Source organism: Plectropomus leopardus, chromosome 16 (genome assembly GCF_008729295.1).
Source record: "Plectropomus leopardus isolate mb chromosome 16, YSFRI_Pleo_2.0, whole genome shotgun sequence".
NCBI classification, from domain to species: domain Eukaryota; kingdom Metazoa; phylum Chordata; class Actinopteri; order Perciformes; family Serranidae; genus Plectropomus; species Plectropomus leopardus.
In genome coordinates this window covers 28176358-28191954 of record NC_056478.1, presented here as the reverse complement: position 1 = coordinate 28191954, position 15597 = coordinate 28176358, and the positions used below count along the sequence as shown (strand labels likewise).

At 39.4% G+C, this 15597-nt stretch overlaps 1 protein-coding gene across 1 annotated transcript in view; it reads right to left on the bottom strand.

Moving 5' to 3' along the window:
• Positions 1–1519: 1519 nt before the first annotated feature.
• The window catches only part of LOC121955895 (ephrin type-A receptor 7-like), a 32064-nt gene continuing 17986 nt past the window's right edge, over positions 1520–15597 (bottom strand). The window contains exons 11-13 of the mRNA XM_042503980.1: positions 9503–9696; positions 8710–8865; positions 1520–6806 (exon numbers count right to left, since the gene is read on the bottom strand). Coding sequence (XP_042359914.1) covers positions 6692–6806; positions 8710–8865; positions 9503–9696 — 465 coding nt within the window. The 3' untranslated portion in view covers positions 1520–6691. The remainder of the gene's footprint in view (positions 6807–8709; positions 8866–9502; positions 9697–15597) is intronic.

Here is a 15597-nt window from a genome sequence, read left to right as displayed (position 1 = left end):
TTACCAAAATAAATACTAAAACTGCTCAAAGACGTCATCGAGTGAGCTCTATTCAAGCTCCTTCAAAGAACTGGAATTTCAAGAAGATTAAAGTACAAAACAGGGAAGTTTGGAGGACTGTTTGGATAGTTCTGGCTGTCTTAGCATGTATGCATGTACAAACAAGCTGCAAGCATGTCCACACAGTCTTACAGGCACACGCACACATAAATCTCAATGGAAGCTGTAAGTCTATTCAAAAGGAACAAGAATGGAAAACACACTGTATCAAGATTAGTGTTCATTTTGTTTATTATGGGGATGAAATATATCTGTGAACTATGATAGACAAGACATTGATGAGAAGAGATCAATTCCAAGAAACAAATAAATATGGATACATAATCCATATTTGCTACGGTTATCTTCCCATAGCCAGCCAAATATCCTGAGTACTTATGTCTATATGATTCGCATCTCACAATTTACTTTAAGTCTAAGTATTTAGTTGCAACACAGGAAGTAGTGGGACCTTTATGTAGTAAAGCAGAAAGGAGGGTGTAGAGGTCGGTGTAGTGAGAATGGCTGGTAAGTTTTTAACTTTCAGACAGGAGATTGTAAATGAAACTTTGTCTCTTTATTGACTGTAACCACTGTCTGTCCTGGGCCATACCATGACCATTAGTCTCTGTTTAGTGTGCACTGGGTGTATCTTTTCCACCAAATGTGTTGAATTAATTTCCCTCCCCATAAAGCACTGGAAGCATGTTTGGAAGATTCCAATTCCTGCATTGCTTTCCTGGCTTTATTGGCACTAATGAGAAGAAGACCGCCTCTTTAAAGTAACTCATGGTTTGTGTTGTTCACCCACACAAACAACAAGCAAAGAATTTGGCTATTGTAGTTCACCCACAGGCAAAACTTGCAAGGGTGCAAAGGTCCCACAAGGTTGGCGTATGACAACTGTTGGACATTATTGTCTTCTGTTGAAGGGCCGGGGGTATAGACCGAGTGCCCCGCCTTCTGCAGGAAGTACTATGATACTTGCAGTATCATATCAAGGCAGGCTGGGCCGCTGCACTCTTAAAGGTACACGTGGCAGCTATTTCTGTGAACCATGCTTGAATTAGTGTAAGGTCAGTTGTTGTGCATTATAGGGTGACAGTTTTGCACAGTGCAAGGATTATGCACTGGCGTAGCTCAGTGTCGTCCCCACCGCTCTCCAGGGTTAAGCGTGCCACAGAATGGGACCTGCCTCCGGTCCTGCAAACCTTCAGAAAGTCACCTTTTGAGCCTATGGCAGAGGTATCTCCTAAAAGTAAGTTGATAACAACAGCTACATGTCACTCGCATGATTTTGTTTATATTAGGTCTTGACCCGCACGTAGAGCGAAGCGACATATCCATTTTGTTTCAGTCATCCAGGAATTCACAGAAACATGGTTACCTTCAAAACCTTGATTTCTCATTAGTTTTTGTTCTTGATTGTAATAAATACATTTATCATAAAGAACAATAATAATTTGATGGTGGGCAGAGGGGCAGGGGCTGGCATTTGACGGTTGGCAGGGGGGGTTGCCCAGGGCAATGAATGTGCTAGGTCTGGCACTGGATGTAGTTTACTAATAACCAAAACTTTCATGAATGTCTACTTAACACTTGTGTATTAAAATGAGTTAGGGTAATGATAAAAAAAACACAAGGGACAACCCAAACTTCTATAGAGATTGTATTATATTTCCAAAAATATATGTACAGTCTATTACAAAGGTTACAAAGCAAAAAGAATTGTCTATGTAACAAGAAATTGTCTAATTAAATGATCTTACAGTTCTGCTGTTGGGGAAAATACTTTTGACCAGTGAATATTCTGAATACTTTCATCACAGAAAAATAAATAATAAATTGACAATTTGTATTACTGTACAACAACCTAAAACAAAGGCAAAATCAAAACAAAGTCAAAAGAAAAGATGGAAATCCTATCAGCTGTCTTTGGTCCTAAATGAAAAAAAATTATGTACAACTGAAATCTTGTGGGTGACAATAATTCATCTGCGAGATAGAAAAATATAGTGCATTTTCAATGTATTCAGAGCTCTCTACTGAGTAATATGTGTAAAAAAACAATATAAATAAAATGTACAAGTTTTACAATTAGAACATATACAAAGATTCCCTCAAAGTCTCGTCTCTCTGACACAATCAACAGTGCTGCACTCTTTGGAATTATCCACCACCTCGACAAAGCGGTGAAACTAATTTCCAACTGCTGAACCAACAAGATTTGAAAAATAACGTCATACTCTATCAGCTATTCCTGATTCCAACCAACCCTCTACTTTTTTTTTTTTTTTTTTAATATTTTTAAATTTTGTATTATTTTTTGTGTTTTTGCTGAAATAGAGCCACAACAAACCTATTCTTGTCAAGAGTTGAGCAACCTGAAGTTTAAAAATGTGGATGAAATAAGCTGGAACAGACAGTAAAGTGACTTTTCATGGTGAAGGTTACAGGTGATTTGGATGTTGGATCGATTGTATCCTGGCCTTAATCTCAATTTGGCTCAAACTGCTGTTTCCCCAGCACAGGAAAAAGGGGACTGAGGCATTCTACCCTGGGGTGTGAGGGGCCTCCAGGGGCCCTGGTTTTAAAATCAGAGCAGGGGGTGGGGGATGGGGGGGTGGATGGTGAGAGAGAGTGCTGCCTGTGAACTGGGGAGTTTTGTGCTGACTAAATGACTTTATGCCGGTATTCAATTCAAAGGTCTGGCCAAGGCCCAATTGCTGAGCTCTGCTGTATGGATAAAGGGAGGGTGTGTGTGACACAGGGGCTCAGAGCTGGTCAGGGCTAATTCCTGGTGTCTCCTCACAAAGGTGAGTCCCACAGTGAAAATGGATCAATGCATACATCCACGCTAAGTCGGATAATTTTGAAAATACATGTAAAAATGAAAGCATCCACATTAGCTTTTTCTTTTAATTTTTGTTAAGATGTCTGTCCTCACAAAGCAGCTGGACGACAGAAAATCAGGAAATGTAGTCTATTGGTGGAACTATGAATTACAGATTAAATCTGATAAAAACAAAAACAAAAAAAACCCAATAGCACAGATTGATTAAATCTCTGGGTTTCTGTGATCAGAAGTTTTTTAAAGGGATACTTCACCCTCAAAATTATTTTTTGTATATCAGTATATTACTCAGTTACTCACCCCGTGTTACCTTGATTTTGTGAGCCAAACTTTGTTTTTCTCGCATGCCTCAACGGTGAATAAAATCCAAAAACTGAGAAAATTCTTGATGAATTGAAGTTAATGGGGGCCATTTTAACAGCAGAAAAACTATATCAACACATCGGTTAACATACTCTCAAACAACTTGTGCAGTATAACTCGACTAACATTTATCTAGATGTATGCTTAGTTCTTACCAAACACATGCATTTTTGCTATAACAATAGTATTTAAAAAACAAATTCCACATGAACAGCTTCAGGGATGAAGTGCACCTGGTCAACCACGTGCCTTTAAACTCTGTTCAAGCGTTCCACTGAAATAGTTAAACATGACCCTGATACACTTTAATTCATTAAGAATTTTCTCAGTTTTTGGATTATTTGTTCACCATGGAGGCATGCGAGAAAAAAGTTATAAATTAAGCATAACGCAATTGGAGTAACTGATATACAAATGATCATTTTATGGGTGAAGTATTCCTTTAATACAGTCAAACTCGACAGTAAGTATTGTTTAATTACTTCTTTTTTCTGTTGTCAGTCAATAGTACTGTTACAGTGAAAAATAGTATTCTGATTGTAGCTAGTCAACATTACCTGCAAAATGGCATTTCAAATCCAACAGTGCAAACAAAATGTAAAGCTGAAATTAACTAATGAAACTAAATATTTCAATCATTCTTTAGGCTAAAAGTGTCAAAAATTCACAGGTTCCGACTTTAATGTGAATGTTTGCCTCATTTTCTAGTCCTAATTGAATATCTCTGGATTTCAGACAGTAAGTTGGACAAAACTAGGAATTTTGTACATAGGATATATGCTGGGCTTTCAGAACATGTGTTGGGCACTTTTTACTATTTTATACACCAATGGATTGACGAAGAAAATATCAGGGTAATCATAACACCCGTATTGTTAGATCAGCCACCGGACCATCTGAATCTAGCCCAATTATGTTTGACTTCACCGACTATGTGTGCAAACAGTGTGTGTGTGTGTGGACATATCCGTCTTTGCAGCCATGACTGTCTGCTGTGCACGTCTGTTTCAGGATTATAGCTACCCCCTTTATAGGTGACAGACTATTCAATAGTGTCTAAGCAGGCTTACAATGTCCTTGTTTCCTGTACCTTTCAGTATTATCCACCCAGGAGAGCCTTTTCTCAAGGCTCCACACCAGAGGAGTCTGGACATAAGACCAATATAGAAAGAAAAAGATGTGTTTTTAATGTAGCTTAACGTGGATGCAGTTTGAAATATAATAGAGAGAACGGACAAAGCTAGTAATGGTTTTGCATCTTGTCAGTGAGCCCATGGTTGATGATTTCTGATGTGGTTTTGTTACTTTTTTTTCTTTGCATTTGAGATGAATATAGTTGAATGAAGTGACTGTAGCTTTGAAAATATAGATTTATCTGCGGTTACAGCAGCAGTAAAATATATGGTTGTAATGGTTTTCCCCTCCGAACAACGCTCCTCTTTACATGACAGCTGAATAACTGCATTTTCTTATCAAAGAATACTGCACTAAAACATACTCAACATGGAAACAATTTTTTTTTTTTTTTTTTTTTTTTGCATTTGAAGTGGAGACAGATGGCACCGAATAGGTTGATTGGCTTTTAGCACGTCTTTTGCAAAGGCCCCTCGTCTCTGTTCTCCATACAAAGCTGTATGGAAGAAAAGAGGAGCAATCTTGAGAGACACTTTAATGCATGTTCCGTCACATCTACGCCTGTGAGGGGATGAGCGGCGGAGACGCGTGAATAAACAACGGGAGAGCTGCATGGCTGCCTACAGAGCCGGGACGGTGGGATTTAACGGCACGATCTGACTCGAGTTCCATCGTTTGGTCCTGAATTTTCAGACCCGAACCCTGAAGGAGGCTCTTTGATTTCTGGACGGTGCTTCGTGAGTCGGAAGATGATGTCAGCGTGGCTAATTGGAACCTTTCTAGTGTTCCTAATGGCGCCTCTTTCATCTCCGCAGCCACTTGGTGTGACATTTCCATGCCATGTTAGGTTTCCATCAAACGTTTAGCATATCATAGCGGCAAAATGTGACATGATCATTTCATTCGATAAATTGGCACGGCAGTTTAGGGTCTGTGCCTAACCCTAACCCTAGCCCGAGCACTTTTCAAAACTGTTTTTTAAGTCAAAGAGGTACATTCCTTTTCCTTTTTTCTGGAATCGTTCCGAAGGGTTTGTCTCAGCACACACATGCGATAAAACCTAGCACCTTAAGAATCTCAGGTGAGGACCATTTCTACCTGGTATTTATTGCTCTGTTTAGTCCGTCTCGTCTTCGCCGACTGTGTCACTCGTGGCATTAAACCTTGCACTTGATTTCACCGGTTCAAGTTCCAGATAAAAAGACATCACACTACAAGGAAAACAAAAAGTAGGGAGCTTGTCCACCCTTTAAATGAACCCAGGAAGCATTGCCATTGAAGTGCCTAAAATAGTGGCAATACTTAACACATTTTAAGGCAGTATTACGTCTAAGACGTTCTTGGATCCACCCTTAAAAAAAATTGTATTTGCACCAAAACAAACACTGTGTGCAATATTTTCGGCAAAATGATGGCAAAACAATTTGCGGTGGTGGCTTCGATTTCAACTTCCAGAAACATTCTACCCAACAAACCAGGTTCTGCGTTTCCTGTAGTGAACACTAAGACAAAGGATATTGCTACGCTGATATAAAAGTCTGTTGATTCGAAGAACGTTTCGTCCCCTGCGTCTCCTCAGTGTTGCACTCTTCAGGAAATTCCTTAATACAAAAAAAGGTTGAAACACATTTCCGTAGGCCGCAAACAAGCACGTAAGGATTTTCACTTCAACAACACATGAAGGGAAAAACACTGCAAACAGTTCACACAGTCCAGCATGTGTCAGCACAAAAAGTACCTTTGAGTCTAGAAGTTCCCTCTGCGTTTGGATAAAAGAGAGTTTACCCTGTTGTCAAGTCCAAATACGAGAGAAAAAAAAAAAAACAGCTGCTGCATGGGCCACAACGTGTCACTGTGGCGGACACAAAGAAAAGTAACAAATTAGAAAAAAAGGAAAACCACCGCAAGATTTGTTCGTTTTAAAGGAAATCCATAGCTGTGGTGTGCACTTAAATCAGTTGTTAAGTTAAAGAAACTCCTGTTCAATGCGCCATTTGATATGTGGTTGGGTTCATAAGCGCTTCAAAAAGAAAAGAAGAAAAAAAGGAAGTCATCCAGGTAGTTTCTTTTTTTGTTGCTGTTTTTTGCCCTTTTCCTCTTTAGTGCCCTTTGAAGAGGCGGACCACAATCCTTCACTGAGGAACAAAGGAATGATTTCACTCCAGACACAGCCGGAAGAGTCAGACATAACAGATGTCCGTTAACTTTGACGATTATCCCGGTTACGTCCCAGGCACTGCTCCGGATAAGTTCTGTCTTTGTGTGTTTTCCGCCCTGCCCGACGAGGCCTGTCGCAGTTCGTCACACCTGGACGCCCGTGCCGTGGAGATGCAGCATCTGGGCTCTCATAGTCTGTATGCTGCTCATGATCTTTTTCTGATGGCCCACCAGCGTGATCCCCAAGCTCATCACATCCCTGGGAGACAGGACAACACATCAATCAATGCACCGGACCACAGTGAGGGGGCAAAACAAGCGTGATTTACAGCTGCGGCTTTTTCATTATTGGGAGTAAAGGGTACAAAAGAGGCAGCTAAACACAGCAGCACGCTTGTTTATGAATCTCATCAATGTCAAGGATGATATAGCAAAAAAAAAAGTAGGATCTGAAAGTTTTCTTGGGAAGAATTTTTGGGAAAGTTTATTTCAACCCTTGAGCGTTTTATGGGGAAGCGGAGACGAATGTTGACATCTGATGGTCACTGGAAGTTTTGAGTAACAAGGGCAAGCCACAATCTGGGCTGATGCTCATATTCGGCTGCTCTCAACTGGTAAGAATGCAATAAACAGCAAAGAGTTCACACAAGTTCATGACGACTATGATGTGTGATGTGGAGGATGTTGATATGGAATTGTGAGACACCATAAATTTGAACGCAGAACTTAAAACTTGATTCCAATATTTTTTTTTTTCTATCTGTGTTTAAGTTAAAGGGACAGTTCACACCCAAAACAAAATACACATTTTTCCTATTACCTGTGGCGTAAATCTAAAATGTTTTTTTGAGTTGCAGAGTCTTGGAGATGTTGGTTGCAGAAATGTCTGCCTTCTCTCCAATATAATGGAACTAGATGGCACTCAGCTTGTGGTGCATAAAACACCAAAAAATACATTTGAGAAACCCAACATAATGTCTCTTTCCAGAAATCATGACCCACTTACTCAAGATAATCCACAGACCTTGTTTGGAGCAGTTTCATGTAGCAACTATTTTCTTCTCTTGAACTATACCGACCGGCTGTAACACCACGCAGAAGGAAGCTAGTGATTTTTGTATAGCCCTATATTTGGGAAGGCTTCGATCATGTTACAAATATCCTGATTGGACTAAAGAAGAAAGCAGTCCCTTAAGGAGCCACGTTGAGTTGGCGAATGGGTCACAAAACAAATACTTTCCCCAGGAGACTGTTGTTTGGAACCATGTGAGCTCTGAGTGAACTGTAAGTGATTTTAAGGTATTTCCCTACCAAGCTTTTTTTCCTAAACCATCTTACCTAATCCTAACCACAGTAACTTTACTTGCCCAAAACTACCCTCTGTAACATAACTTTAAGTACACATAAGCTTATGTTAAGTATGCAATGTCATTTGTGGGGTGTTTATTCATAGGATATCTTATGAGCTGTTGTGAGAAGGATGCATTGATGTACTCATGGATGGGAGGCTCGTGCTCATGGCAACGTGGGATGTAAACATTAAGGCATCCTCCTCAGCTGAGCCGTAACGTGGTGGTGCTCAGTGAGCTGGCAGCTGCACACTTCTTCTGCACGGTGATACAGTTGGCGGCTGTAGTTTGGTAGAAAGACGTAGTTCCTACATGAAACTGCTCACAACAAAGTCTGTGGATTATCTTGAGTAGCCAAGTCATCATTTCTGGAAAGAGACATTTTTGTTACGTTTTTTAAATTTTCTTTTTTTTTTGTGCTTTGAGCACCACAAGCCAAGTGCCATCTAGCTTCATTATATTGGGGGAGAAGGCAGACATATCTGCGGCTGATACCTCCAACACAGCAATCTAAGACGAAAAATATGTATTTTGGATTTTGGGGTAAACTATTCCTTTAAAATGAAGGCCTGGTTCACTCTGTAGTATGAATAAGTAAAGGCCCAGGCCAGTATTTAAAAATAATGGAAAGTCACAAAAACTCATAAACCTGAGGGGATGGCAGTCTACCAAAACCCTGCAAAATACACCAAAGTAGATTTGTTTACTCAGACTGGAATAAAGGGAAGTGTAGGTGAGATCACAGTCTGAATGTGGCTGGTATTAATGTTCTCTACTGATGCTTAACCACTCGAGGGCTTCATATCTACTTACTCGATTGACATCCTGGCCACAGATTCCAGGGAACTGTAGCCAGCTGCTGTGAAGTTGTCTCTGTATCGCTCCATCTTGATGGCTTCCAGCCACTCTCCCACTGAGCGGAAAGCGGTGAAGTCTGGTGTGCTCTGATCTAACAGTGGACTAATTGGTCTGTGGGATGAGCACAGAGCGATGTTTATGTCTTATGTGAAAAGGAAACGTTCCGCTGAAAACACAATCAAGCAGCAGACGAGACAAAGCGACAACCAAAAGCATCCAGCGGTGCAGTAAATTGCGAGAGGGGGGGAAAAAAATAGCTGATTGGAGTCTTCAATCAATAACAAATTCCCAAACAGATGCAGCATGTCAGCTTTCTGCTTCTGAAAATTATTTTTGTCGATAACTTTTCAGTCTGAATGCATTCACTACATACAGTCCTCATATAACAGAGTGCTTTTTAACCAGCTCTAACCTCCCGATCTCACCTCGGGAAAGTATGTTCTGACTGCAAATAGAACGCATCTGACAAACGTCACAGTGAGGTCTGGAGTTCCCACTGCACTTTAAAGTACCAGGAACTCATTACAGAGATTGATTTAAAAGCCCTGCTATTGACCATAAAGCCATGGAAGCTGCTTTGGGGTATCGATCCCCCGGGATTTATCTTTCATCTGTGAACTACAGAGGCTAAATCATCCGCTGGACACTTTGGATCATCCACTAATGGGCTAAATATAAAAGTTCAGATTCTTTATTGTGCAAAGCCACTTTTTTCATCTTGTTTTTTTTTTTTTTATTATTTCTTCACCTTGTACATGTTCCCACTGGGGTTTTCAACGTGTTAGGGTTGCGGATCATCTTATCAAGGATGCCGACTATCTGGTCGAATTTGGGACGTTCGGCTCTGTCTTTCTGCCAGCAGTCCAGCATTAGCTGATGCAAGCCAGGTGGACAGTCCATAGGGGCTGGAAGACGGTAGCCTTCCTCTATCGCCTTTATGACCTGGAGAATACAAAAAAAAAAGAGGAAAAGTCTTTAGTATCAGCATTTAGAATCATCCTAACCCTAAACTCTTTAGTAACACTAATCCCAACCTCTAATCTATTAGTATTGGACTTTAGTGCCACCCTAACCTTAAACTGTAGAGTACAAGCCTTTAAAAGGTATACGTGACCCCACAAATGATCACTTGTGTATCAATTACTCACCCTTACTTTGAATGTGTGAATAAAACATTGTTTTTTTGTTTTTCTTGAATGCCGCAATGCTTAGTACTAATCAAACACATGCATTTTCATCAAAACCTGCATAAAACAATCCTTAATTTGGACAGATAGCAGAGTCTGTTAATTCTTTTGCTGTTTTAAAACACAGCTACCATTTACCTCAAATGATCAAAAATTTTCTCATTTTTTGATTGTTCAGTCCTGGTGGAGTCATTTGAGAAAAACACAAGGTGAGTAAGTAACATATACAGATCATTTTGGTGGTGAGGTATTTAATAACCTCTTTAATACCACCCTAACCCTAGCCCCCAACTCCCTGAACCTCAGACTTTAGTACTAATCTCTATCTGTCATGGCAATATTTAATTGTCTAGTGTGATTGCTAAGATCTGGGGACAAAAACACACCAGTAAACAAAGTCCAGAAGAGTAAGCATAAGCAGTCACACTTTCATACATGTTTTACACAAGAAAGATGAGTGGTGAGGGGGTTTTCAAAGCTATGTGACCATCTGACAGCAGTTTTGAAGGAATTTATTGGTAGCTTAACTGTTTTGACTTTCAAGCATATGGTAAAGATAATATATTTGAATTGTGAATGTAAGGTCTGGCTTGTAGCTTAAGTAAACCTTTGTCTATCTATGCAGCGTGTCCCTACATTGTTGCTGATAATAGCCAAAACAAAGGATGTTTTGAACTTTCACTTGATGGCCATTTAAAAAAAAACCTTGATTTATTCAGCTCAGGCACATTACCAAAATCAGACCTTTTCTTGGATTTTCTGATCCTGAAAAGGGTACTTTTATTTTGCCTTGGCTTGATTATAGTAGCTCTCCTCTCACTGGGCTCGGTCGGAAACAATCTCCTGCCTTCAGTCAGTGCTAAACGCTGCAGCTCGGCTTTTGACCAACTCTTTGGGAGATGGGATCATATTACACCTGCCCTTGTCTCCCTTTACTGGCTACCTGCAAGTTTGAGAATTGATTTTAACATTTTACTGATAACCTTTTTGGCGCTGCAAGGTCAAGGTTGCATTGTAGGTATTTAGGACGTGATACACCACAGTGCAGACCAAAACAGCCCTGAGCTTAATTTCCCCTGCTACTCATGTGTGTAAACAAAAGGCTATATTTATACAGCTCTGATAAATAATAGAAAAGATCTTTCTGCGGAGTCTTCGAACCTAATCTATTGTCACTCTGCATCATGCATGCAGTTAAGCACAGAGTTCATTAAAAGTCGATGCCAGGAGAACAGTCGGTGCAGCGGACACTTTGATTCAAGCCCCTGGCTCCCCTTCCTTTATTGTTTGGATAAGGCGCTGTGTAGGTTTCTGCATATATTCATCAGCTATTTCTGTCAGGACTGCTCAGACAAGAATGAGTCATGGAGGGAAAAGGTGTCAAAACACTGAAACTGTTGGGAAAAATGCAAATAACGTTCTTCCTGCATCCCTGGAGGATGTTTGCTGACATCTTGACAAAGTGCAAAAATTTCTGACATTGATGTCTGTCAAGTAGCAAGAGCGTCAAAACACCACATACGCCGCTTTAATGTCCGGCCATCTTGTTTAGCATTTCTAACATCTGATTGTTCAATCAGCACGCCTCGGCTTTGGAGCTACGGAGAATCTTAATAATGTTTAGGCCTGATGCCGTGGGTACTAAACGCCGGGCACCGTACAGGACTCCTAAGGCCAGAACTAACTCGCCTTCCACCATCAATCAAAATGTGCCAAGTGTCCGACAATAAGGAACGGCTTCAAGTGGTTTGACGCAGTTGGACTCCCTCAGTGGGAGTTGGCAGGAAAGCAGGCAACAGCACTCAGAGAACTGCGGGTGAGTCAATCATTATAGCAATTTGTGACATTTGTAAAAAAAAAAGAAAAAGAAGTGTGGGACTTTAAAAAGTAAATGTGTTCTTTTTAGAAGAAATAAAGTCTGTGAAATGTCAAGAGTCAGCTCTTACCACTTACTTGATGGTGAGGCACCTTTAAAGATACATTCTCTGATTTAATTACAGCACCTAATAGAACCCCGAAATCTCCAAATTCCCCTTCCAGCTCTGAGTTTCACAACATCAGCAGTCAGGTGGGTGAAGATTCTGGGACTTTGAAGCTGTCTGTATCTTTACTTTTCTTCAGTTTCTAAGAGCTGCAATGCCAGAGCTAAAATATCTTGTTTTGACTGAGTTGTGCTCAACTGAGATTTGACTTGATTTAATATTTATAGTGACTCATATTTAAAGGCGTTCTACGCCCATTTTTAAAAATCATACATGGTCTAAGACAGTCCAAAAATATTAGCAAATGTTAACTCAGCCAAAATATAGAAAAGAGTGTTAAAACTCAAATTTGTGATGCTTCAAGTACTAAGTCTCAAAATGTTCTAAATACAATGAATTGGGGAATATGTTGACTGCTGGCAGTTGATTTCAGTTGCGGAGGTATGTGAAATCCATAAACTTGTTTGTTTCTATTACCATTTTCAGCTGTTACATTTAAGATGTAGAGTTAAATACAGTGGTCTGACCTATTTGACATTTCTGCTGTGCTTATTTTATGCTTTGTTTTGCTTTGGTTGCATCTTTGACAAACCATTTTCACCCAGTACAGAAGATAACAAATATACTGCTGTGAATGGGGGGGGTCGTAATAAAGGCATTAAAATCAGTTGAAGTGTGTTATATTTGGCATTTTGTTACAGATTTACTTTAGGCACGAACTGCTCCAGGCAGCAGTAGACCAGCAACTCCCATGTTGTGAGAAATATATTACTGTTTTTGTTAATGGGGTGTGGTGGTTTGAGATAGCTGCTTTAGAGTTCGATTATTGCATAAAATGTTAATCTTTTGTCGCAGTATGAGCCTTAAGTAATATGACGGCATGTTGGGGGCCTGAAAACGCAAACTTTTAAAACAAGGTTCCAGGGTGTAATCTTTGGAAAATGCAACCCTTGTCACAGTGTAAACTGGCAATGCACAGATCCTTAGAGAAAGGTGATGCTATGGCTGCATTTTGCGCATCATTACAAAGTTACACTGCGAACTACTGGCCCTGCATGGTCTGGCATGCATACTACAGCGTTTTCGGTTGTTTTTGCAGATCCGTGTACATGACGATCATTTTTGAAATGTTCTCATATCAACACAGATATTTTTTTATTCTTTTTTAAATGCAAAGGAAAAACTTTTCAATTTTCAGTAGTGCCGTTTTTGTCTAAATGTGGCCTTAATTCCCCTTTGAAAAAGGCTGCCTGACACCAAGGTAAGGTAATGAAAATATTCTAAATTTTATGCGCACTTAAATTGATGTATATATTGTTTTGTTTAAGTAGGCCTTTTTCTAGATGGCTAAAATTTAAAAAATTAGGCGCCATTTGCTCAAGACCATGCAATTGTATGTATTTGACTGAGCTCATTTGGGTATAAAATAGCAAATAAACATTGTGGACTTACAAAATTAATTTCCCTTTCATTGTCTGTAGAGCAGCTCCAGACTTAGTACAAAGACATCACAAGTTTAAGACATCTTTGCTTTCTGTCTTCGAGAGTAGTTCATTTTCACAAATACTGATTTAAATTGCCTAGACCATGGAGAATTCTTAATGTAGGTAGTATTCAAATAATGAATTATGTACAACTATTACCTTTTGAACTGATTTGGGTTACAGCTACAACATAATTTTAACTTGTTTTAAATATCCAACATAAATCTTACTATGTTTTATGTACAACAAAAGAGATGTTAACTAATTCTCTTACAGTAATTGAGTGTATAGGGGCCTTTAAATTGTTTATTAAAGGGTGTCAAAACATCTATAAAAGAGGCAATTAAAGCAGTATTTTGTGTTCATAAAGTTGGGGTTTTTGCAAAACACAGATGTAAAAATAGAAAAAGATCAAAGAAGCTGAAGCCAACATACCCGGACATTTACACATGAGCATGAATACCACTAATACAGAAAACTAATGGGTAAGTGTATAATTGGTGACGTGCCCCTTTATAATCATCCTTTGCCTCCCATTCTGTCTTTATATTCTTGACTTCTATGCCTAAAACAAAGCAACGAGCGCAATGCAAACTGCCAAATATGCACGAGCTGCTTGCTGTGTAATTGGTTCAACACTGCTACTCACACTGGTTCCCATTACCATAAGTAATTATAAAACTTTTAAAGGCATTTGAATCAAAAGCATTCTGCATGACAAGTGTTTTCCACTCCTGTTATTTATATTTGCACCAGCATCAAGCCCATGTTCCCGGGACTTCATTTTTATGCGTGTCCCATTTCAGGACTGTTTCTCCTTCAAATGGATTCAGACTGCATGATTATAGCAAGACTTCTTGAACTAATTAAGCCCAAGGTTAGCGTCCCCGCCGCGCTGCTCTCAGGAGGGTCCCACAAGAAAGCCTCAAAGAAGAATCACAAACTCGAATTTTCATCTGTGATTTTCTCTGTCTTAGTGGGATGACTTCATTAGGGATAATTAGGGACAAATCTGGGGGAAATCCCTACCCCCTTTCAGATGATGGTTAATGAAAAAGTTGTTCTCCCAGACTGGAAGTAATACATAACCTCCACTGTAGTAACACTCGTGTATACTAGCTTGTTATTTGTGAAAAATACATTATTTATGATGTAGAAAGTCATCCAAAAATTAAAATTACCACAACGCCTCATCCATGTCTGAGAAAATATGGATACTTCAAACACACTGTCCCCTCAGCAGCATCAAAGATTTAGACATTCAGCACAGTTTCAAGATGGACACCCAAGATTAGTGTCAACAATTCAGTATCTGGCCAAACGTCCCACCTTCTGTTTCTGATATGTGACACTGAGGAATGGCTAGAAAAGTGTTTTTGCATATGATATCACAGTGAAATTGACCTGTGATGCTTTGGACATAAAATGTCAGCACTTCAGCATTATGTCCTATTAGACATTTGTGTGAACTATTGTCATAATTAGCATATTAATTATTGAGTTACAGCCAAAAACTAAATTTGTGAAGTGAATGTTAGTGCCAATTAGGGGAAATGCACTTGAAGCCTTTTTGAGATCCTGTATTCATTAGAATGAGATGGAGGCAAGGTCACAGTGACCTTGACTTTTGATCACCAAATCCAAATCAGTCTATGTAAAACTGAGGCTTATATCATATTTAAAGAAATCCCCCCAAAGATGCAAGGTTAGAGTGACCTTTACCTTTGACCACAAAATGTGTTCAGTTCATCCTCGACTCCAAGTTAACATTTGTTGTTTGGCACAAGTTAATTTTTGTGCCAAATTTCAAAATATTCTCTTAAGGTGTTCCAAAGATATTGCATTCACAAGGATGAGATAGACGAGGTCACAGTGACCTTCCCCTTTGACCTATGACCACCAAAGTCTAATCAGTTCATCAGTGCTACATTTGAAGAGAAGTCCTCAAGGCATTCTTGAGCTATAGGGGTTACAAGAATGGACTGGACAGACAGAGCGACTAACGGACAACCCGAAAAGCATAAAACAATGTCAGAAAATCGTAAAAATGGCCACTACAAGTTCAATGTGCTCAAGGCAACATTGTTGAAATAACTTGTCTTTTACTTATTTTGTAAAAGTGGAAAAATCTATGTAGTACCTCTTTTACATCTAATTATAGCTATTTTTACTTAAGATTATGAACCTTGG